The 25,719-nt window shown below is 42.3% G+C and overlaps 1 protein-coding gene across 4 annotated transcripts in view; it reads right to left on the bottom strand.

Moving 5' to 3' along the window:
- Positions 1–19,405, bottom strand: part of SLC37A1 (solute carrier family 37 member 1) — a 40,666-nt gene extending 21,261 nt beyond the window's left edge. Inside the window, exons 1-11 of one of the 4 annotated variants that reach the window (XM_075519167.1) lie at positions 19,247–19,405; positions 17,965–18,044; positions 14,689–14,968; positions 12,882–12,963; positions 11,918–12,044; positions 9,987–10,065; positions 9,018–9,153; positions 7,396–7,472; positions 5,391–5,557; positions 4,616–4,653; positions 911–949 (exon numbers count right to left, since the gene is read on the bottom strand). In XM_075519167.1, coding sequence (XP_075375282.1) covers positions 911–949; positions 4,616–4,653; positions 5,391–5,557; positions 7,396–7,472; positions 9,018–9,153; positions 9,987–10,065; positions 11,918–12,044; positions 12,882–12,963; positions 14,689–14,744 — 801 coding nt within the window. In that variant the 5' untranslated portion in view covers positions 14,745–14,968; positions 17,965–18,044; positions 19,247–19,405. The remainder of the gene's footprint in view (positions 1–910; positions 950–4,615; positions 4,654–5,390; positions 5,558–7,395; positions 7,473–9,017; positions 9,154–9,986; positions 10,066–11,917; positions 12,045–12,881; positions 12,964–14,688; positions 14,969–17,964; positions 18,045–19,246) is intronic. The other 3 variants (XM_075519174.1, XM_075519182.1, XM_075519190.1) reach the window with 3 other exon arrangements.
- Between the last annotated feature and the right edge of the window lie 6,314 nt (positions 19,406–25,719).

The raw sequence follows: 25,719 nt of genomic DNA, 5'->3' as shown, positions 1-25,719 counted from the left end.
TGCAGAGCTGAGGGGCATGCAGTCTTGGGCCTGCATTCCCCAAAATAAACAAACAACACTCAAACCCCCAGAGTCTGATAAAACAGATTTTTAAATTTTATCTTACAGAAAATTAGGCTCTTGTAAAAAAAAAAAAATGATTTACAGTAATCTGTGGGGGAGAAAATCCATTATCTGGAGACAAGTCATCTACATCTTTATTCAGCAGCTCAGTAGAGAAAAAATGAAAGACTTTTTCATTTGACTGTCAAAAATAAGATTTACTGTGGTAAGGAGGAAATGTCTGGGGAAAAGGACTAGACTGAGAGGCTGCACATTTAATACTTAGACTTCTTTCTCCTTTTCAGAAGATAAAAATTACAGCCTGGTATCTTTTAAATGCACAAGCATTTTGCCACAGGAGTTTGAAAGCATTAAGTTTCCTGGAAATGCAAAGTCAGGTTACAGAAAATTCCTAGAACATAAAGACAGGTCTGTATGAACATGCTGCAACTAACATGTTTACCTATGGAAAAAAAAGCTACAGGGAGAAAAGATGAGAAGCAATAAAACCAGTTCTAAATCATCACATTTCACAAATGCCATTAAATCTACTCTTTAACTTTCATTATGAAAGTGCACCAATGCTTAATAAAGCACACTGACTTCTTGCTTGCATTTGTCATAGGTATAGCCTTTTGGAAAGTCACAGATTAAGCCTCCAATGCTAGTATTTAAAAGCACTTTATTGTACTCAAATATTTGTTTTGAAACAAATTTCAGATTCATAAATCAGAGCCAAGTTGAATACGAGCAAATGAAGCACAGCCCAAGAAACTGGTGAATAAAGAGTAAGAGCCATGCATTTAAGGCTCTGTGCCTGGCTCTCCGTCTGTGCTTCTGGACAACTCAATGAAATCAGATTACTCACCACTACAAACTCTGTAGAAATTTTGGGCTCACGATCATGCTGCAAATAAACAGTAGACCAAATTCATCCAAGATAGTAATATCACACAGAGGTGAATCTGATCTATAAATCTTAATATGAAGCTACCCTAAGTCTTTCCCTCATGTTGAGCATTTATTTCAGTTGTGTTGAAATTTAACTGGCCTCATTCTTCCACAATGAGGTTCGGTTTTTGGCACCACCTGGTAGAGCTGCCTGCACCTAACCAAGACATCTGTCCAAAGTGACCTACTACAGCCTTAGGAGCAAAGCAAGTGTGTACGTTTCTTTAATGTCTTAGCAAAAACATTTCTAACTATTTGCAAAAGCACACAGGTTGTTCAGGTTGACACTTTAATGACTGAGCAAAAAGGGACAGCTAGCATTTCATGCCTGTCAGCAAATTCTATCCCTGGTACAACACGGCTGAAATTTTTTGCTCCCAGTAATAACACAGTCTATTTTACTACATGAACCTTCCTTCAATTAGCAATCAGTTTTCTTTAGTCAGACATTGTCATTACCACACCTGCATTTGTAGGAGATCTTCTTGAACTTCTATTCTTACTCTACTAATTTCCTTAACTTCTAAAGCCACTCTCCCCACAGCGAACAGAAGCTGTGAGCCCTATTCATTAAGGATTTAGAATCCACTGTACTTTGCAGACCATGCAGGTCTGCGAATGGTGAATCTTAACCTGAGAAGGGTCCAAGGCAGGCGGGGAAGCACTTTTATGAACCTCCTACGAGATTTGCAGATGTGAATATATGGAATAGAGAAGGAAGAAGTGATGCCTTTTGCTCTGCACAGCCAGGTTTCCAGGGAAACAGAAGGTCAAATGCATCCCTACACAATGAGACTGCGCCCGGAGCAGCAATCTTGCTGATGTCCTAGAGAAGATTAGGTCAAATACTAACCCTTTTCAGGGACTGGGGGAAGGGGTGGTGAATGGAAGGGGATAAAAGCTCCTAAAATACTAAATTTATTGTTAAAAATAGCACGGCAAGTAGATATTGAATGTCAAATTTTTCCATACCAGCTCCTTGAGATGCATGAGCAACGTACTATGCAGAACTCTTTAGTTATGCTTTCCACTAAAAGTGTATTTGAAACAAATAACATTTACTTCCATAAAGCTTAACAGCAAATTCTGTAAACATTATGCTCGAGGTATTATAAACAGCAGCTGAAATGTTCATGGGAGCATTTCTGAACTACATAAAAGCCAAGGAAAAAAATGCCTCCTGTTAGGACTCTCTAAGAGTCACTTAAAATATTCTCATACTTGACAGAAGTTACCTTTAAGAAATGAAAGAGAATTAAATGAAAAATACAGAGCGCATTGTGAGCACACCTTATCTCACAGTAACAAACTAAGAATAGGAGTTCCACAGACCATTAAAAGTATTCAGAAGCTTTACCAGGAGTACTTCATATGAGGAGAAAAACCCCATTAACTGGTAAAGAAGAGATAACACAGACTAGAAAAGTTGCCTTCAGTTACTATTCAAGAAGAAGAGAACATTTAAAATTTAAAGAGCCATCTATCTGAAACTATTGGGGGATGGTAAAAAAACAGCAATCATCCCTGTACAATCTACCTGCGAGACTTGCAACTAAAAGGTATAGTTCATGTACACCCACATGTACAGACAATCTCCATGTATAAACCCCTAGCACTGGAAAACATGTGGGATTCCCTTGGGACCTTCCCCCTGACACTCTCCCCAACAGCCCTGATTTGCCCTCGCACATGGGAAACCTTAAGAGCTTCTTTGCCAATCTCCCCTACTATTCTTCCAAAGAACGAGCTGAAAACGTGGCAGACCTGATTGCCCACAGGTCCCTGGGAGCCAAAGGAGAAAGCCTGGAGCAACACACTGCTCTAGGTTTTGGTTACAGTAGAGACAAACACGTACCAGAGTCTTACGGAACGTGAAACAGAGACGAACCTGCAAACACACTCCTAAACAAAACTGGGCTACAAATGACATTCTGTTATGAGAAGTTATACACAGCTGGTCTTCCTAACGCTCTCTTTTTTGTTCCCTTTCCTTGTTTTTTTTATTTTTCTCTCATTCTATCTGGATTGCCTCCCTCCTCTTGGGTCACAGCTACATGAGGCAAGAAAGGAATCATCTTCTTATGCAGTAGCTAAAGCTTTCTAAGGCACACCTTTTCGCCATTGACATGGCTTTCTACATTACTTAATTTTGAGTACAATAAAATGTCTTATGAACTTTTGTTTCAAAAGCATTGGGCAAACATCTTGGTACCAGAGCTTAACCACTTCCAACCTACTTCTAAAATAGTGTTTGAACAACCCTATACTAATAGAGAAAGCTTTCCTTTTAGAAACAATTTTAAACGTCATGAGTTTTGCTGCCACAATGGCACAAGGAAGTATACATGCAACGTTCAGCAACACAAAGAAAGCTTAGGCACGTGCACACACACACACTTCAATCCTGCTTCAACAATGCTTTAAGTGGTCAATCTCTGCTGCTGGATTTTCCAACTCTTGTGTCAAGAGTCGCGTTTTCCCTCATGACCCAGGCAGTACATGTTCCACAGTTTGTGTGTGAGGTAGTATATTTAAAGCTTAGTGAAGTTCACTACCTTGCCAAAATTTAAGCCCTTGAAGTATAAACTCTCATACAACAGCAAGATCTACTGCCTTGATGCCAGTAAAATGTGTGATCAATGCATTCTAAAAACTGACTGTATATTTTAAAAAAAAAAAAAAAAAAAAAATCATCTGCGTATAAACAGCATCTCCACCCTTGAGGATCTCAAAATTTGACAGACAAGCCCTAAGCAATTTGATCCTATGTCAAATTTAGACCCATTACAAGCAGAGGGTAGGACCATACAATGTCCAGTGGTCCTGTCCCTTCCAACCTAAATTATTCTGTGATGCCACACAAACTAAAGCATTGATTTGTCACGTGACCTACACCACTAAGCACAGATTATTTCTCTCTCCTTTTCACAGCTCTTCTTTAATGTCAGTTTTGGTTAAATAAAGGCCATATTATATCATGACTAAACTCCCTGTCACAGACTGACTGATTGCTCCAATCTCTTCACCTCGGCTTCATATCCACCCCTTGCTTCCTCTTTTCCCTAGCCATGTGCTTCTACTGTCCTTCCCTCTATCCAAGGGAACATCCCACCTTCCATCCCCATGCCCACAGATGCATGGTTCATTGATGCTATGTCAGCAAAAGGGCTGTTTGCTCTTTCTGCAATGCCCAATACAGGGTTCTCAAACAGTGAGACCCTTCACAAGATATACTTGACAGCTATCTCATTATGCCGTACCTAAGCAAGGAAGGCAACAGCAGGAGATAGGTCAAAATGCTCTGAAGATGCCCAGGAAGACTGGAGGAAAGTAAGAAAACTCAAAAAAAAAAAAAGATGAACAGTTTTTACTTGGTTTACTGTAGTAAGATCATCTATTTCAAAACTTTAGTTAAAACAAACTCTTGATTCACATTGCTTTGATAGAAAGTAAGCTATTGGTTTACTAGTGAAGCACAGAAGACCAATCATTCCCTCAAGTATAGGGTCAGTTATAACAGCCTGGCACAAAAGGGCCACACAGATTATCTGATTTCCAGTACTATCATAATAAACATGCGTATTAGGAGGCAAAAATCAAAACAGAAAAAGCATTCACTTACACTGGATAGTGTGCAGGAGCAACTTGCATCTTTAGGATCTGAAATACAATACCACACATAGTTAGTAGTGAAAACAAGCATAATGAATATCTTAAAACACTTATCAGTAGTGTAATTTACCGACAATAAACCAACAGTACAGATAACACAGAAGTAGTCTTGGTAGAAATGTGTAACTGTAGCTTTCAAGAAAAGGGAAAGGGCGCTCCATGGTACCCTTCCCATCCTATGACCACATTAAGTGCTATTCTGGCAGTCCAGCTCATTACAGCATTCTAATTATATCTGCAGACCTTTTTACTTCCCGAGATAGGACAGTTACAGTAAAATAAGCATGCATACTAGTATCTCTGAGTCTACCTAGGGACAAGATGGGGCATTCCTTTTTAATTTCTAATTTAAAGTGACAAAACTTGCTCTATCAGCTATACCACAGAATATGGATGGCATGGGTTGAACGGTAGCACAGAATATACATCGCAGCCAGGTGGAACATTCTGCTAAGATATACTTGAACAATTTATACAGACAGGGAACTAATGACAGGGCAGTGGACTGAATTCTGAAGTGTTACTCTCCCAGGTATGCCAGAGTCTGAGCATATAAACTCTTTAGACATACACAGGTTCTTCTCCATCTAGTGTTCTAAGAAGTTGTTCTTTAAGTATTGGCATAGCTTGAGGAATATACTTTGCACTGGGTCATTCAGCTTAAACAGCTGGTGTTCTTCACTCATAGTGAGCCCTCCATGGTTCTATCCCATTAAAAAACTTACGTTCAATAAGAAACAGGAAACAAACAATCCCCATCACAGCAATGATAACGCCAGGCATCACGAAGGAGAGACCCCAGCATGTAGACACCCAATAAGCAGCAATTAAGGATCCCAAGATATTTCCCACTGAAGTGTGTGAATTCCAGATTCCCATGATCAAACCTCTCCTGCATTTAAAAAAAACCCACAAACATTTCTTATTATTCCAACAATAAGCATTACTATCTTGAGAAAAGTGTATTGAAAATGACTGTTCACGTGTGGTGTTAGTGAAATATTTGTAATCTTACTGTTCTTTAACTGACCACTTCTTTATGCTACAGTCTTTCATCTGGCAATTTCAAGGCACCTAAATATTAATAGAAGTGTTCTAAATACTTCTCTGTGCATGACAGAACTCATCCTGCATTTAATGGCATTTAAAGGCACCGCTAGGGCTTGCATATTCCTGGATAGAGTTTCTTCGATAAAAACAAGTATGCAGATGTTGTGTAGCATGTGCACGCTAAGTCTGATGCTTCTGGGAATGAAAGTCCTCCTGCAAACACATTGCACCGATAATCTGATGCTTTCAGGATATGTTAGATTTATCATGCAGAAGAAAACAATCTGTACAGGACAGGTAGAGCAAATTCAGTATTTTCTGATCACGTTCTGGACTTGCTAGGCACTAGTAGAAGACAACACCTGCGCACGCTTGGCTAACAGACACATCAGACTGCTGTCTGCCTGGAAATCCCAGATTAGAGCTGCTGTAGAATAGCTCCAGCTGAGCTAATGTAAACCACAGAAACCCCACTGAAGTCAGTCATGACAGTTAGCAGGTTTTTTTTTTTCCCCTTGTAAGTCATGGGAAAACTGCCTTACACTTAGCAGGAGTTTACCTGGAGCAACCTAATTTGAACTAAACCAAATCTCTTCCTTTGGCTGAAGACAAGATCTAAGAGGTCTGCTCATGTTTCACGGAGTTTGTAGCAAAATGAAAACAAGAACCAGATCACTGACGTTCAAACCAGAGCCCTATCCACCAGTCCGCTATGCAGCCTCCTAAAAGTAAAGGCTGTTGCTTTTGCACAAAGCAAGATCTGAACAAACATATTTGTTTTGCACAGGCTCGCCAATTGTGTTCAGTATTGTATGACGGCTATCATTCTCTGCATTTTGTAACATTCACCAAAAAGGCTGCAGAGACTATGGAAAACTAGTTTGAGCCTACATCTTCTTAACTATCCAGTGATTTTACATAGGAAGCATATACTTAGTTGTTGTATGTCCTTCTCTTGAACCGATTGACAATAATGTTCATTCAGTGGTATGTATCTACAATGGATGGCACTACAGTAGCATTACTATATGCTACATGCATCAACCACTATCAGAGCCAATGGATTTCGCATGCAGCTCTTGCAAAATTTATGGAAGACTCCTGTATGGTATGACAAAGTAAACATTATGAGTGATCTCTATGCAGGATTAAGAAAAAAATAAAAAAGATTATTTAAAGAAAGTGACAAAAAGAAATGTTAAATCAGTTGCCATATGTATTTTCTTTTTTAAATTAAATTTTCAAGTTTCTGTAAGTATGTTAGGAAAAAAGACATTAGACAAAAAGATACTTTTAGAGTTACACCCTGACAACTGCTTTGAAACACAATGAAAACATGGGAAATTCCACATTAAAATGGGTTAACAACAGCCTTTATTAAAAGTGGTTTTAGACTGTTAATATTTGCAAGAATTATTCTTAATTCAATTCTGAAATATTTCATCTGAAAAATTAAACATCAGAGTAAAGAGCTACCATGTTTTGACATGAGAGAGAATATTTCAAACCGATATATAAACTAATCAGCCTAACAAAGGAAACTCCTCTCAAAGATCTACCTAACTACTTGTTTTCATCCCCCAAAAACACTGAAGCAAAAGATATTTAAATTGACTGTAATATTACAGCCCAGAATGTGTTGATTTGTACTCCCAAAATTCTGGATTACGTATTATTTACCTTCCTTTTCCAAACCAGTTGCCAATACATGTAACGACACTCGGCCAGCCAGTAGTTTGCACCAACCCATTAGCTATCTGAAAGTATATAAAAATAATAATAAACAAACATACCCTATAATAAGTCAGGTTCCTACACAATTCCTGCCGAGTGCTGCTTTGGGAAAAGGAAGCCCACACGAATGCTTTGAATTTAGAAATGTAGTGGGGCGTTTTGAAAGCATTCTGTTCCAAGAATAAACAAGTTACAATGTTTTGCGGAGATTCCTCCCCTCTACCTACATGCCTCCAATTATTTTATGATTTAAAACACAAAAGACTGTAATTCAATCACATGCTTACCAAAAGTCACATTGCACTGAGCTGAACAGAGAAACGAATTCCCCACGCTCAAAGAGCAACATAATACTTATCTCAATTTGAACATACGGCAAAGCATGTTTGCAATCAAACAAAGCGGGGAAAAAAAAATAAAGCTTTAGGGGAGACTGGATAACTTTGAACATTAACTTTAAAATGCTTAGCAGACACCTGTAAATAGACTGAGAGGAGAAGCTTAACTTGCTATATTCAGGCTGAAGTAAGAACTATTTCAGCCTCCGTGTTGCACAGATCATAACCCTAAATCATCTCAACTGCTAAAATGCTCCCTATCTAGAATTACACATTAACACAAAGATCACAATACAATAATTCACATGTACAATGAGCATTTCAACATGCAACGAAACAACCTCACTCTACCCAACAAAAACCAATTAGGCCGGCGGTGCAAGACCACTCTTGGTATTACAGGATTCACCGACCACATCACGCAGTGCAGCATTGGTAGAGATAGTTAGCTTAACCCTAAGGGAGCCAGCTCCTGTCCTGGAAACCACATAAGCCAAGAGTGCCGGGGCAGTGATGTGGTTAAATGGATGACTCGGTGAAATGGTTATAAAAGCTTGCAGTACTCAAGTTAGTATCGCTGCATGCCACGTTGCACAATGTCAGGCAAACGCGCCAGTGGTGAAAGTGCTACTGCAGTTAACACAAAGAAAGCAGCAGTGCAAGGTGCAGACCTGTCCAAAATGACTCAGAAGTGCTAACCATATCCTGCTCCTGACCTAAATTTCCTATTAGGTCAATGGTAAATATTCTTGTGACACCTGATTAGATCTACAAGTGCTCTGAAAAATCCCACACAATGAATCTCGTTACAGAAACTGCCTGTTCTCAGCCACACCACTGTGGGAGACTGTTCATCATTAGCAGTATAAATGTAATTTTCCTGCAGAGAAAGCCAGGATGCATCACTCAGGTCTTGGCAGACTGACAAAAGTAAATACATTTGTTTTAAAACTCGCCCACATGTAAGCTTGCAAAGATTTGATCACTGATTTGACACAGGCTGAAACATTTAATTTGTTTTCAAAGACTTCTTCCACTAAAAAAACATTTTTCAAAATAAAACCTGGGGCTATCCACTCTATCATTTCTGCCTGTCATCAACAACAATGTATGCCAGCATTTACCTCCTCCCACCCAACCACTAATCACTGTTTGCAACTGAAAAAAACCCCAATACAACACTAAACAGCACCATGGAAACTCAGAGTATCTAAATAACATCATGCCTACCTGGGCCATTATGTAAAACCACAGATTATGTATATTATAGAAATAACCCAATCCAAACATTGCAGTGAAGAGTCCGCTAGCAAGCATCCCGACTGTCAGATAGTACCGGATAGGTAGCCGTTCTCCTATTATTCCACTTGGAATGTGGAAGGAAATAAAAAGAAAGGCAATAATTAAAAATGAAATCATACCCCAAGCCTTCACATATAAAGAATATTTTGTGTTGTTCAATTCTGGTTGAAGAGAAACTTTACTGGTAACTGCTGTTTTCCTTCACAGCAGCAAATAAGCAATTTTTAGTATTTGACAGAAAAAAAACCCAGATATTTCATGCGACTAATTGCCAAGTGCTCCACCTGCACAACCATCTTTCAGGGAGATACTCACCTGGAGCAAATTGGAAGTCATTTACTTACAGAGTCATTTTCCAAATGACCCGTAAGGTAGGACATGTCACCAGCCATTTCAAGTGAGACTTGTCTCCCTTGCTAACAATTCTAGTTATGAAGATTCTGGTTTTAGTCAATAAAAAGAAGCATCTCCAAACAGCAGTTAATATTGCACATTTTAAGATGGGTTTGGTATTATTTTTTAGGAGGTGTCTGCTTCTTTCCTTTGACTATAGAGAAAGCCAGGACAATCAGTTTAGTCTACATGTGCAAGCTGGAGACTGATTAAGTTTGAGGACATATGTTCCAGCATATATTCCTTCATATTCCATAGAAGACTGCAAACTGGAATGCATTCCTGCACAAGGCAGGCAGGATGGGTGCAGGTAAGAAGCCTTCTGTACACCAACAGGTATGATACCACTGGGGACTCAGGATGATGTGGGTTTTTTCCTCAGCAATCAAGTTCTCACTCTCTATACCAGAAACTACAGTAGGAAAAGACAATATCTCAGAAGTAGTACAGCCTCATAAATTAACAGTAAGCGATAAAGCAGGTTTCCAAGAGAGTGAGGTTTACCTTAAATACATTCCAATTGCATATGCACACAGAAACGAGTAATCCAGTGCTCCCAGTAACTGTTTGTAGTTGTTCTTATCTAAGAATAATTTTCAAAACAAATTATCAGTTTAAATGTACCAATAACTTCCCAATCATTTTTACATATTACAAGAAAAATGTTAGTGAACATGCGCTGACATTTAATTTTCAATAGGCACTTTTAGACTTAAGCATGCATTTTGCAAAACATTTTATTTAACCAAAAAACTCCCCTCTACAACTGAGCTTTTTGCCTGTAACATATTAGAAAAATATCAGTAGGACCATTCTTAATTCTACCTTATTCAAAACAGCATTTTGGAAGAGAAGAAACATCAGTTATTAACAAGGTGCCCTTTTCTTATAGGTCCTTAGACAAAAGAAAACCCAAACTTTAATGGTCTTTATTAAAAGTGGAAAGATGTGTTGCAAATGTGTGAGGTCCTAACAGTCCCAATGGATTAAAAAAAAAAAAATCCATCATCATATAGGCTTTTAAGGAATCAGCTTAATATGTAGATTTTAAATGGTTAAAGCCTTTTGCATTTCATTTTCCAACTACTCATAAAGCACAGAGATAGAAGTCTTGTTTAAAAAACCCCCAAGGTTCTGCTCTGTACAGCAAATGACTGTAATCACAACTAAATGGGACTTGCAGGCAGGATGGAGGGAGCAGGAGGGACTCCACCCAGAGAGAAACACCAAGTCTGGTCTCAAGAGACCTGACCTCATACCAAGAAAGACAGTTTATATGTTTGTAAGGAGCCACAATCCCCATTGACTTTGAGAATAAAGTCACAGTTATTAAAGCATTCCTTCTTTCAGCGTTACTCCCAGCTTGCCAGCTATGTTGCCTGAAAAACAGAGCTGAAAGAATAAGTCTAGAGTGCCACTCCAAAGAGGTAGCTTTGCAATAACCTGTATGTTCATGGGAAAAGGAGGACACTGGAGCTCAGAAGTCTCCGTTAAGAAAGCTAACTAGTGTTTTAGACAAGCAAACTCAGTCTCCCCTTGGTTCAGGGACAAGAAACAGCAACCAAGTTTAACTGCATCCCAATACATTCGGAAACCTGTGGGACTAAATAATTTCAGTAGACTGATTACCTTGCAGCAGGCAGTTAATACACAGAATTTTGTCCGCAGAAAACCCAGAGCTCAGATCTTTAATTATCTTTGAACAGAGTAGGACTTTTTTTTAATTGCTAATTAAAAAATAATTAGAAAGGATGGTTGGTACATTGACACAATGGGCTATTCTACTTCACTGATGTTCTTGCTAGCGATAAAAGTGTCAAGCAATGATTCAAAATCTCTATTAAATTCAAATACAATTAAATTTGAATTTAATTGTAAGTAGGCAAATATTTTTTCTGTTTAAGTGAAAGGCCAGGTTCATAAGCTATTCAGTAAGTTCTCAACTCTATTCTGCACTAAAGTCGCCCATTTTTCTCCATTAAAATGGGAAGAAGAATACTATTTCTGGCAGATAAGGACTCTGAAAAGTTCCGATTTAGATAAACACCAAGTAATTTCATTTAAATGATTGCTAGACCGTGAATTAAAACAGCAGAGATTATTCTTCACCCTTTTTTTCCTTAATAGACATTCTAAAGACAAATCCCATTTTCTGACTGAAAACTGACCTACTGAACCATCTCATAGCTGTAACAGGTAAAATAACGTTAGTTGTTTAAGTGACTTTAAGTAGGAAAGACATCATAAGGTAAGTCACAACTTAACTTTCTTTGAAAAAGTCAATGAGAACATGGAAAACAAAACACCCCTCCCACATACATCTCCTGAATCCCTCCACACATGAAGAAGAAATAGCAAGAGGCAAATAATCTAATTATTAATATCAGCTCATTATTACAAAAGAAAAAACACAAAACCAAAAAAACAACCCTTACCAAATGGCTCCCAACCGCACTGAGATACATTAGATGGCTTTTTGACAGGCTGAATCCGGGCAGCATGTTCTTTGTAGGAGTTGAGTTCAACTTCATGTGAAGCAGCACAATGCTTATGCAGCTCTCCCTGATACGGAAAGGAAATTTGAAAATGGAAAATTTACTCGTGGCTGTTTAATCCCCATACAGCAACAAATTTAACAATTCTAGCTCTATATGAACCTGTGTCAAACCCACTGAAATCAGTAAAATTCTTAGCCATTATTAATTGCTTGGTATTTTGCTGGGTGAAGCCACCCTTACATGAAAAGAGTAATTACATGGTTAGAAACAACATGCTATAGGGAACTGGTGTTTCTGATACCACAGAATTCCCAAATTCTTCACTAACATCAAACTATTTTGCCCATTGTTACTCATCAGTTATACACAATACAGCCCTGAGGGATTTTATTTGTGTTTGGCAAGTTATACAGGCCGAAGATTAAACTAACAAACCTAGAATTAGATAATATTTTGCCACCAGCTTCACTGGAAACGGAGTCCCAAGTGTATAGACACCTATGACTATGATGCTCAACAGTACTTGGAACAGTCTTGTAAATGCCAGTAGAATTTTATCACATTTGACTTATCAATTATGAGCAACTTTTCTCAAACATATGAATATAAACCTGTAAACTCTTAAATATCTATAATTAGATTAATTCACATGAATTAAGTGTAGGCATAGCTGTTTCAAGTCTTAGGCCCAAAGATTAGACGTATATGCAGTATTCTAGGTGTGGTCTTACTAAAGTTTATCAAGTAAATGCCACTGCATGCTAGTTTTATCAGTTTTTTATCTTTTAAACCATTCCAAGTCAAACACTGCCTTTCACAAAAGGAAATACTGAAAAAGACGACTATTTCCGTGTTTGACAGGAGTAGAAGGATGTTTAAACAAGGACGCAACCTTGCTTACCTTAACTATACTAATAGGTTTCCTTGATAAATGGAAGCTGGCATACAACAAGAAAGTGAGAGAGAAAATGAAGGCTCTATACCTACAATATAAAAAAAAAAAAGAGTATTTGAAAATTATTTTATTCAGATTTACTTTTAGCACTAAGTTCCATAAAAACATTACACAAGTCATCGGTAATCTTGGCATAGATGAAGACAACTTTTTTCACGTTCTCTAACAGCCTGAAGAACCACCCTAGCATTACGCTGCTTTACAACGTCTGCTCTGATCTGGCTTTGGGAGGGAGCTTGCTAGCACGCAGGTACGGGCAGGACAACACGGCAGTGCTCTGGAGTCCACAGGGCTGATCTGCCTTCTTTACAACCTTCCTTTGGGGGCTATTAAAAGGCAGTTCAACACGAAACATACTGATAATGAGGTTTCACGTTTCACCGTCTCATCCGGTTTTCTGGTACAATTAGAATATAAATGATGGCTCTGTGAATTGTCAGTCTGGCTACTGCAGGTTATTACTTCTTTCTTTCCTTACTGCTTTTAGGATTTTGCTTTACTTTTGCCTTCTTCCGTAACACCAGAAATCAGCCATTTCTAGAGATGGACGGGGGGACTGACCCTGACTGTGTGTACTGTCAGCTGGAGCACGTGGACACAATTAACCAGCTTTGGGATTGGGAAGGAATTTTCCTTTGTACCTCACTGGCATCCTTGGGTCTTTCTCTGCAGTTCATCTGAATCAAAAGGGCATTTCAAACTCCCCGTCACTGCAAGCGTTAAAGATAACAATCTGATCTATTCTCTACCTGCAGCATGTTTCAGTTGTTTAAGAAGGAGAGCGTTTTGTGGATTTGTGCTTTTAACAATACACAGATATCAGAGTATATCTACTGGCTCCTTCTAGCCTTGATCTTAAAATTAACATCTGTAAATACAAGTAGATGTATACATACAAATATCTGATATCACACAGTCTACTACAGTCCCTAATTTTCAATTAACCTTTTCCAATAATTTTCTGCCTTATAAACTTTTACATAACAAGGGTCTTGTTTTATAGTTCTGGCATATTCAGAGAGACATTAAAAAAAAAGAGTTATCCTGCAAGTTGAGTTATTCAGCCCTGTAACTGAAAACATCCTCACAAGTGATAAAACTGAAATGACTGTGTCCTTGCTGCTCTACTAGAGAAAGCATGTGATAAAATTGCTCAAATGGGAAGTGCTTGGTCTTTCATTTGTTGTTTTTTTGTTATTCACATGCAATTCACTCAGTATTCTATCTCAGAAAGCACAAGAACTGATGCCATCCAGCTTCCAGGATTAGTTTTCCTAAAGCAAAGAGTTTTTTGGTTTGGGTGGGGTTTTTTTGTTTGTTTGTTTGTTTTTTTTTTTTAATATACAGTAGGAAGAACTAAAACTGTAATTCTACAAGTCTATATTACACATCAAATTATGGGGGAGAAAATACACTTCTGGTTAAGAAAAGAAAGCTAGCCTCGAGCACCCCTCCCACCTAAGAGTTTGAAGATAAAAATCTGAAATTTATCCCTTCAAATACATACCTTGTAAAGAAAAGGACAAAAGGCTTAATTCTCTAGCACATTCGACTAGTAAGGGTCTGTCTGGGTTCCCCCAACAAAGTATCTCACTTTTTACATCAGCAACATTTATTTATTAGACAACTGACTATATTTTCTTGCTGTATATATTAAGCAATGAAAAAGCAAAAATAGAGCAAGGCAACTGTATCATCTTCCCCAAACTCACATTGTCCAAAAGAAAGATCATGACCACACTTCAAGACTTACCACTGATCTCGTGAAAATGAAGTAATGAAGCGAATCCCAGGAGGAAGCTTAGCCATCTACTCTACAGCTGGTATCAAGTTTTAGGCGACACAATTATGTACTTGTGACGTTATCTGTTCTTCAGAATGTGTAACAAAGATCCTCCCAAAGCCGTGTGCAATGGTAGGCTGTTAGCAAACTTAGAAGATATACTGCTGAGTTGATCTCCCTGTTGTTTTTTTTCTTATACTTTCAGTCACGACGTGGCAAATTCTTCACTCTGCCTTTGCTAATTGCTGATCTTCAATAAGAGAAGCTGATAAGTAAATATTCTTATCGAGGTATTGTAGTATTTTCTAATCATAACATCTGAATCAGCAATTATCTATTTCTGAGACAAGTAATTACCATAACTAACCTTCTACACATCAGAAGTGCAACAGAGACCTTTAAGCCAATATAAATCGCAGCCTTTTCTGAATTTTATCAGGTATAATCTATTTTGAGAAGTCAACACAGTATAAAGCAGTGGGGACACAAGGGAAAGATGCATTTAGAACATGATCCAAAGCCAGCTGACATCAAAACACTCTGCTTTTGTCCCAGAAAGACTACAAATAGGCAATTCCCCACCTTACAAAGATCTATTTTAACACATCAGAAACATTCATGAGGTTGAAATTTGTTCAAGAATGACTGTAGTGTTTTCAGCCCAGAATAGAGACTCCTCCAGCTCGAGAGTGGGTGCTGCTGAACAATTCTGCCAGCAAGGCTTGACCAGCACTCTCTCTTCCAGCCTGATTTCCCCATCCCAGTACCAGTGCTGCACAAACAATCACATTGTCAGAAAACTTGGAAAAGAAAAAAAAAAAAAAAACAACATTTTTTCACCACTTGAGCTCCCTACACCAACTCATCCAGCAAAAGGCAGGCTCACGTGCGTACCTGACGTGCAGGAAAGAGTGAGACTGTGGCAGCATCAATTCAGTTTGGTTTAAAATCTTGTAGAGTTCCTCCTGTTTCTTCAAATTTGGGCTGAAGCCCCTCAACAGAAAAAGATGCCCTTTATTACATTACAGGTACTGCAATAGGAACTAGCTGCACTGTTATTTTGCAACAAGTCTAAGCCAACTGTTGAGTAAGATGACAAAAGGCACTGCACATGAAAGGTGTGACTACAACTCATGCATGCAAGCCAAGCCTCCCCGTGTGCTAAGAGCAGAGCCACCCCAGCAGGATGCCAAATAACACACCAAGGTCTGCAACATAGTCCCTACTCTCCCGGTAGCCCAGCTAGCGTGCTTAACACCCGCACCAGCCACTGCCATGCTCCTGATGGGAAGCTGGTAGGATACAGCACTAGCTCTCCTGGTAAGTGACGGGAGGTGAGCTACAGCAAAATCTCCTTTGAAGAAAACACACCTGCCAAGACCAAGGGTTTGTCTTAACCTGGGAATTGTAGAGGCTGCCTCAGGGCAGGCAAAGGTATGAGCCCCTCTCCTCTCATCTTTATTGCCCTATCTTACTACAGAAATCAAAACTGCTCCTCCTCAGCCAGCTGAATGACAACACCAAATGGCATCTGCTGGGTCCAAGCTGGCAACTTGAAAGCTTCACTATCCACATGGGCTTTTTCCCCAGGAATGGAGGAAAACTACCACCTCTTCACATAACAGAGTATCCCACCAAAAGATGAAGGGTCTGCTCCTTTATGCCAACACATTTTTGTCATACCTTTAATTTTTCTACAGTGTCCTGGTTCACCTTGACACCTCCCTCCCCTGAAAGTGCATTGACTTGCTAATCTTGTTTGGCATGTTCCGCCTCCCCCCCCCCGCTCCTGAATCAGGTAACTGGTTGTGCAATGGATCAGCAAACCCCATAATCATTCCCACCCAACGTGAATTTCCTACCTCTCTGAGGCTGCAGAGGTTAGGGAAAGTGCAACCCTACACTCCTCCCCTCTCCCACCCCCAGCTGCAGGTCCCTGCCTCCCTCTGTGTCAGACCTTGTAGTCATACAGCCATGGTTCAGGTGGCTGATCCATCAGAAAACCTGCCCTGAAAAACACCTGATCCAACAGAGAATATTAACTCACTGTGTGGCCACAAAGCTGCTAGATAGGATGAATCTGAACCCGCAGGAGCACAAAGGCAGGGGCTAAAGGTGGGACTGCCCCTTACAGCCATGGCTAGCTAGTTAGGTCAGCTGAACTCTAATTTCAAACCAACAATCACTTGTCAGTAATTTTGCATTTGGTTGAAAGGAGCTGTGGATAGCTCCAACGGGAGAAGAAAGGTAAGAAGAGGTCGGCACAAGCAGCCCAGAGGAGGAATGAACTTTTCTTCCAGCAGTAACAGATCTGTTTCAGGGTGATCCCAAATCCCATCTCCCCTCTCTCACAGTTATCCCAAACACCCAAACTATTATTTAACTGACCACACTTTAAGTGAGGTGACAGAAATATCTACCGGGAAAAAACTGAGAGGCTGGCAAAGAACAAAAATCTGACGTCATAAACCTCTTTAAACAGTTCCCTTACAATATAATGGGACAAGGCAATTGTCATAACAGAAAAGTAATTGTTTAGCAAGTTACTATTTAACAGCTTTAGTGTAAGCAGAAAAAGATTTCATGCATCTTACAAAAAGGTTTCAATGCTAAGTGGTCACACAAGGTTGCACATCTGTGCACCTGCTGCACAGATCATGCTCACACCACCTCCTAACAGCATATCCTGGCCATAAATCCAGAGTCACAAGGCCCTTGCAAAGACGACCGGACTATCAGCAGCATTTAGAGAATTGCACCCTAAGTCTATTTGACAGGGCTGATTTTATTTTATCTACTGCAGGCAGAGTGACCTGAGTTCTCATTTACTCATCAACAGCTTATCCCTGTCCCCATATATCCATAAGTTCCTCTGACATTCATGTGCTTTTAATAAACAAATAAAACTTCCCCCACAAAAGCAAAGAAACTTGTGGCAATAAAACTTGTGGTAACAGGTTATAAAGACTGCATCCTGCTGTAAATTAAACCAGATTGCTGTAAAAAAACCCAAGGTATTCTTCAGAAATGACATTAACAGGCTACAACACATAGCCAGTAGTTTACCAACTCATCCTTTATATTTCCGTTTTACTAATGAAGCCCAAGGACAAGCTCCAATTCAATCCCTCAAACTGGTTTTCTGTTCTTTCATTTTCAGCAACTATTTAACCTGACAATGAAAACAAATACTTTCCCTTCCTCCTTGTTGTACTGCAACGTATAAAGCAATATTCTGGTACTTACTTTGAATCCATATTTACCTTCCAAACTTTGTATTGCTTCTTCAGGCTTCCCGCTGCACTGGCTGAAACATAGCTCCCTCCCTGTTTCAAGAAAATACGATCATTCGTGACCGGGCTTTACCACTGCAAATACTGCAAACCTTGGCTCAGCTGTGCTGCGTGCTGGAGACACGGAGCGAGGCTCCTGCCCGGCCCCTGCCCCGCTGTACGCAGCTCCCCTGGAGGGCAGACATTAATTCTGTGTATGCAGAGGCAGTGGGTAATGCCAAGTCCTCATCGGGGTGTCCTTAAGGACTCCAAGGGCCTTTACACCCAGGCAGATCAGATGCATATTGTGCTTAATACCCAACAGCTCAGCACCTGAGCCATAAAATGCCAAATCCATCAGCTTCGGACCTTAAATGGCCATACTCCTTCCATTTAATACAAAACGTGGAAAACGGTTAATCGTGGCTTAACAACAGGGGACAAGAGCCCTTGTGAATACACAGTGAATCCACACCTGCGTCCCAGGACCCTGCATTACCAACCGCACCACACCAGGCGCTACCGCAACACCAGATGACCCACTGGAAGCCAGGACAGCCACGCAGCCTCCCTCAATGCCGAGCCAGGCCGAGGACAGCACACCCTCACCCCGCGGTCCCGCGGGGCCAGGCCGGGAGCTGAGCCAGGGGAGGGCGGCAGGCACACGCCTCTCCCCCCGCCGGCCTTCCCCAGCGGTACGAGGCGCGGTGGCCTCCGGGAGCCCCCACTCGCACCCCACGGGGCGGTTTCGGGCAGTTCAATGCCAGCCGAGGGCTGGTCTCTGCCCCTGGGTTACAACTGCTCAGCCGGCTCCCGCCCGCAGCCGCGCACCCTCAGGGGCACAAGCACAGAACTACTCCCTCCGCTACCAAAACCTAGGGGCGCCCCAAAACAATCCTCCCCCGGCCGGGGCCCGACTCCGCCGGCTGGGGCGGAGGAAGGGGCTCTCACAGCAAGCCCAGACTCGAAGAAATAGAAGGGGGAGCGCCAGACAAAAGGTGAAGGAAAGAAATCGGACAGCCGGGGGCGGCGGTGGCAGGGGCGGTGAACGCCCGAGCCCCGGCAGCACCGCAGCCGCCTTCCCAGCGCCGCCGGCGGAGAGCCGGGGCCGCCGCGCCCCGGGCACCCCCCGCCCGGCCACCGCCCGCGGGGGAAGGGGCCACCGCCACACAGGCGGGAAGCGGCGGCGACGCCCCCGCTCCGCCCCCGCCGCGGGCACGGCAGGTGCACGGCCGCCCCCCGCCCGCCGAGCTTACCCGCTGCCGCTGCTCTCGCCCTCCCGCCGCCGGTAGCTTCCTGCTTCCTGCCTGGCCTGCGCCACGCCGAGCCGAGCGGCCGGGCGCGGCTGCGGATCGCCGCCCGGCCGCGGGAGCTGCGCGGCGGCCGGGTCTGCCCGGGCCCCTCCCCTCCCCGCCGCGCCGTGGAGGAGGAGGAGGGCGCCCCGCGGCGGCGGGGCGGGCCACGGCACGGCTCGGCGGCCGGGCACCCCGCCGGGGCGGCCGGTAGGAGTAGCGCCGTGGGCTGGTCCGTGCCGGCAGCGGGCCCCGCGGAGGCTCCGGACCGCCTCTGTAAGGGCCGGCGAAGCCTGCGGGGCGAACGGCTGCCCCCGGCCCGGCCTCCCGCGCTGGCCGCGGCTCCCCGGGCCTCGCCGCCGCGGGGCTGAGGGGGCGGTGGTGGCGGCTCCGCGGCGGGACCCCACACCGCCCAGCCCGCCGGGGAGCCGCGGAGGGAACAAGCCGCTCCTTGAGCCGGTGCTGCCTGACGTCCCCGCCGACCCACCTGTCGCCGTGGCGGCCCGACGCCCTCTGCGTGGCCCGGCATCGCCAGTGCGACCCCCAGGCGGGCCGCTGGCCCCGGCCCCGGCCCGGGTGGGTGTGCACAGGTGCTTCACTGCAGCACTCTCGGCTGCCCGCCTGAAATACGCGAAGGTATTTCTGGTGCCAAACCGCAAACGTTCAGCAATCACGCACCAGGTCATCTGAAAACTGACGAAAAAATTTGGTGGCACTTCTTTAAAAAAGAAAGACATTTTTATTTTATTTGCCTTCTGGTTTCCTGATCCTGCAGTGCTTTTTCATTTTCAGCAGCCATATATATTTCAAAGCTTAATTACTTATATAAACGCGCACTTTCAGCGGCAGGTGTATTTCTTTACCGTGATCACCTCACCAGTGTGGGTAACCCTACGCTGTTTGTTTCATCCAAAACTGAATAGCTGCTAACAGTTATCTTGTGCAAGTTTTAATTTATCTGTATAACTGTCCCTTGTAGAGTATCACCTGCCTGGCACAAGCAACCCCCTTAAGGCACTCACTAAAATGTTCGGTTTTGTCTCTTCCCTCTCCTTTTGCAGTGCCTATGCTGCTAACACCAATAAAAGAAACTCTGACTCCCTGTATGATATTACTTAGGCCCCACATTTCAAACACCTAGACACGCGCTTGGCTTTGCTCCACGATCCCAGTGGCATCATTCCTTCACTTTCACGCAGTCAATAAACACGCCCTTCTCCTGTACGATAACGTTTGGAGAACCAGGGTCTCAAGAGTTGCACCAGACTATTGCAAATGCAGATGGGCGTTGCACAATCTGCTGCTTGTTAAGCTTGCCACTGGCAGATGTTGACTCCTGCTCAGGCTCACATCCTTCTAGCTGAGATTTGCAAGCGGTGAATCAGAGGTTAAAAAAAAAAGTCTTCGTCTCCCCAAATGCTACAAAGTTCCTACTTGAAAAGCTAATGCACTGCTCTTGATTAGCATCAATCTGATCTTCTAAGAAGATGATTTTGGTTCACAGATAAAAGCAAAAGCCGCTACCCAACATCAAAAGGTCTCGTGTTAGCACAGCTTTTACAGAACCATCGTGCAGTGTAAGAGAAACCACAGTTTCATCCCGTGTCTCGAGGAAAGGACAGTGCGTAGTTGCTTTTTGACAATACAGTCCCATGTCCCTTGTGAATCCAAAAGAAAAATCATCTGCCCCAAACCCCCATCATGAAACGGCTGATGCCCTGGGCAGCAGGGCTAAGTTTAGCCGACTGGTAACACTTGGGAGGTGGAGCGTAAGCAGGCATATCCCAGCGCTGCTTTAGCTCTCTATGTTTTTTGTCCCCCGTATGATGGTGCATGAGCCGGACAAGGAAATACTTCAAGCCTCGTTATTCTTCTGAGCAGGCTTATCATGGAAATGCCATTGTCTCACAGAGAGGGCATTTGTTCTCTGGGGTGGAAAAGCACACACTAACATCAGATATAGATGGGGTAATTACAGCCAGAGCAGAGCATCTACGAATGTTGATGTTTGTCCTTTCTGCTGTAACAACCATTTAGCAGAGACAAAACTAGGCAGGGAATGCTCCTCTAGGAAAAGGGATCTGCCTGAATCATGTGGCTGCACTTTTGCACCAGCACGGGAAGGCACCCAGGTGCCATCTATTCTGACTGGCACACGCACAGACAAAAAGGAAGATTTGTCTCTTTACAGCAGAAACGGTCAGACCCATTGCAGTGCATTTGTTTGTATATGTGATTAACTAGCCCCAATTATCACAACAACTATCATCATCATGCAGGATCCTCATATTTTTTAAATTGATGTCCATTTGGCCCTTTGTAAGTTCCTTAAATAATTTAACCTTGCTTGAGTACCTTTCTATCTTCAGTTACAAGCAACTTGCAAAAAAGCACGAGCCAACCAGCCACAAAAACCCTTGATATTTTTCCTACTTAAAGTAGAAACTGCATCTCCCATTAAAATAAAGGTCTCTCCTAATCCATTCCCCTAACATCACTGAAACCTGCTGGCTGCCTGTCGTGGTTTAGCCCCAGCCGGCAACTAAGCACCACGCAGCTGCTTGCTCACTCTCCCCCCGGTGGGATGGGGGAGAGAATCGGAAGAGCAAAAGCAAGAAAACTGGAGGGTTGAGATAAAGACAGTTTAATAGGTAAAGCAAAAGCCACGCATGCAAGCGAAGCAAAGCAAGGAATTCATTCACTCCTTCCCATGGGCAGGCAGGTGTTCAGCCATCTCCAGGAAAGCAGGGCTCCATCACGCCTAACGGTGACTTGGGAAGACAAACACCATCACTCCGAATGTCCCCCCTTCCTTCTTCCTGCTGAAACACTGTTTTCAGCACAAATCCAAACCATAGCCCCATACCAGCCACTATAAAGAAAATTAACTCTATCTCAGCTGAAACCAGGACACTGCCACACTTGGCACAGCTGCTCTCTGCTATGCCAGTGCTGGCCACCAGCAGCTCCAGTTGCCAGAAGCCATCAACTAAGTAAGAACGCAGAGAGAAGGAGCAGCATGAGCTTGTGCTGCTGGTTGCACAACAGCCTGCTGGTGTAGAGTATCAAAGGAGGGCCAGAGGTCCGTCGGAGAGAAAAGGTCTACAGCCAGGAGTAAATGGTTAAAAAAGAGAACACAACCCCCCATTTTTTAAAATAACATATGTGATCTAGAGCCTCACAGAGAAGAACAGAAATGACATTTTGCCAGTTCCTTTCCAGAAGGAAATACAAATGAAGGATATGGTCCTTCATTTGTCCCCACGTAAATGGTTGTATCGGGTAGCAAGCGTGGCAGCAGCTTGGCTTTCTAAGCCTCTGGCAATGTTCGTACTAGAGGACAAAGAAAAGGGCGCGCTCTTGTCTGCAAAACCAAACAGAAGTAAAGATGTATGAGCTGACAGATGCTTACGTATGCTTCTGCTGGCCCTTCTCTCAGGAAAGATAATCTAATTTCCTGGTTGACAGTTAAATTTTACTTCCACTGAACAAGAGTGGTGCTCTTTAACTCCTCAGGTCCTGATGTAGCAAAATACTTTGAAGTCAGTGGATGTCAGCATAATCTTTCCTTTGCTGAACAGGTGATGCTGGCTGAACAGGTCTGAATGCAAACTATTGCATCCTTTGGCTGATTAATGTATTTATTTTCTTTCCAGTAAATTGCACAAGTATATTTTATGATTTATAATTGCACAGATGGAAGAGGCTAATCTGTTTAGCCACTGAGTGATCTTTTTGTCTTAGGGCACCAGAAACGTTCATAACTTCTTTACATAATAATGGGTTGTTATTTTACTATATAAAAATCAATATTTACTTAGACTTTATTCCACACAAGTAGCAGGATTCTCAGGACTGATGTAATCACAGCTTTTAGTTGCCTTTATTAGTTTTACATGCTTTGTTTTCCCAACAGAGCAGCTGGGATATTGTATAAGCAATTCACATCAACGCTGGGTGCAATCCAAATATAACCTGCCATCAAGCTTTGGCAGACAAAAAAAAAAAATATCCAAAAGAGCCAAAAAAGAAAGAGGCTGTGAAGGATATGCCCGAATGGCTGGGAGTAGACAGGTATAGCCCTGCTGCGGCCATACTCAGAAAGGGCTGGAGGTAAGCCAGCTGTGGTCTGGAAGCTATCTAGCTGAGTTAGCACAGTGTCCTGCCTGTTGACGAGAAATTTTAGCGCTGGCACAGTGCCACACTAATATGACTACATAGTTTCCAGACTGGTACTTTCATCGCATCTAGCTTGCCAGAAAGCTAATGAGAATCACCAGTCAGTATCTTTAGAAAAAGAGACCAGCGGACGAGACCACTGTGCCAGCACTGCCTTTTCCTCAGCCAGAGCAGGACAGTACCCAAGTACTGCAGGCTACTTATGAAGACAAAAACCTATAGCAAGTGGAATGTGGAGGGGGGGCAATAAAACTGCCTTCAGGCCCCCTATGTAAAGACAGATATTGCTACGACTGCAGGAGACATGTAGGAATAATGGCATTTATTTGAACCCTGTGAGTTGCCTATCAGCCTCCTGTTCCATTCAGAAAACTGAGACCAGGGGTGCTGGCAGCATGCTACTCTGACTCTCCTCAAGGCTTTCCAGAGGGGTGGAGAGTGGGACTGTTAAATCACCTCATGCCGTCTGAGGAAAGATCTGTAAAAAAAGCATTTATAGGAACAGTGGTGTCTGTTGGGGTAGGATCTACTGGAGGGAGTCCTGGGCAGAGCTGCTGGATGTGACCTGTTGCTACAGGGATCGGTGGCCCCTGCAGCGAGTATGGAGGTTCCCTGGTTAGAGACCCAGACCAACTCTCATACCTTCAGCCACCTGCTCACAGAAAATGAACAAGAATCTACTGAGAATGCAGAATTAAAAAAAAAACCCACAACCAAGATGTATTATTATAAATGGAATCTGTAAAACAATATATAGACCATCTTTCATTACAAAAGAAAAACATCTATTTTGAGGAACTTACCTTGAATTTAATTCTGCTTCCAGCAGGAAATGGGAGAGTTTCTCTTGTTACTTTGCCCTTATTTCTACTCTTCTTAAATTGCCTGGAGAGGTGAGTGGAAGTGCATGAAATGGCTACGGAAACAATCGCTGAGGAGTAAACAGATTAAAATAGGCAGGTAGACGACTGATAGATTTCATTTCTCCATGCTTGCAAACTTGATCACTGGAATGTAGTTATATGAGAAGGGAGGACTGAGGCATATTTTAATAGAAATCAAATACCAGAACAATTACAAATACCATGGTAAAATAGAAAGCAGGCCACAACAGAGAGCTTCCACTAAAGCAATTGCCTTGCAAGTCATGTATAAGAAGGTGAAGTATGAAGGTATTCCAGCTGACAGGAATGAGGAGGCAGCAAGTTAGTTCCATCTACCTCAATCGTTTCATTCTTCTCTATTGAATTCATTCTGAGTTACCAGGTTAGGACTTCAGATGGTATGGACAAAAAGATTGGGCTGCTTTAGCTTTATGTCATTACAAGCTATGCCTAAATAAAGAAGCTTAGGTTTGGGGTTTTGTTTATTTAATGAAACAAAGCCCACTTCCAGAAAGAAGTAGAGAAAACTGTTATATTAACACTACTTTATTCTTATACTGACCATAAGATATTTTTTCATCCCATGAATGCCAACTGCTTTCTTGGTAGCAGTAGTAACGCTGACTGTCATAAAAGTCTTGAGAAAAGACATTAGCAACAATTTCCTAAATGGAATAGAAGTGACCTGTATATGTCCCTATGGCACTTTAGTGGGAAGGGAAACTCCATGTGTAAAAGAAGAACTTGACAATTTTCCCATATGTCTGAAGAATGGAATGCGCTCTGTACTTCCACATGAGCAGTAAGGTCAGAGAAATGGGAGGCAGGGTATAAATACAGCAGAACGCTTTCCCTTGGATAATTTGCAGGAGGGAACTGAAAGGCTATATTTAGCCAAGACACAAAAAAATATTACCGGTATTTCAAGAATGGCTTTCATACAAACTTTTCTTTCCTAATCATCCTGCCTTTGGGATATCCCAATGTTAATTGTACTTGGAGGAGTCAGCTGTAAACTGAGTGGCTAGAAAGGTCATTTACTTGTTTTTCTGGCTTGGTTATGAGCACAAAAAGAGGCTATCTTTACTTGGCATACAAACATACTAAGCAGCTTTCATTTTGCCTGTAAAGGGCTTAAAAAGAGCTGTGCAGGGAGAAGTTCCATTTCGCAAGGGATTTTGACATTTCAGAATCTGGCTTCATTCTGAATTGGAGGAAAAAAACCCAATATATTGAAGTTAGTGACAGTAAATTCCACTTTGTCCACTGTTTGCTCCCATAATCTAAGAAAATATTTTGAATTCTTTAAGTGTGTCTGATAGTATATATTGCAGAATAATAAAAAAGTCCTGAAATGTATATTCCCAAACAAGA

Source organism: Mycteria americana, chromosome 1, assembly GCF_035582795.1.
Source record: "Mycteria americana isolate JAX WOST 10 ecotype Jacksonville Zoo and Gardens chromosome 1, USCA_MyAme_1.0, whole genome shotgun sequence".
NCBI lineage: Eukaryota > Metazoa > Chordata > Aves > Ciconiiformes > Ciconiidae > Mycteria > Mycteria americana.
The sequence above is the reverse complement of the archived record's forward strand: the minus strand, read 5'-3'. Positions and strand labels throughout refer to the sequence as shown.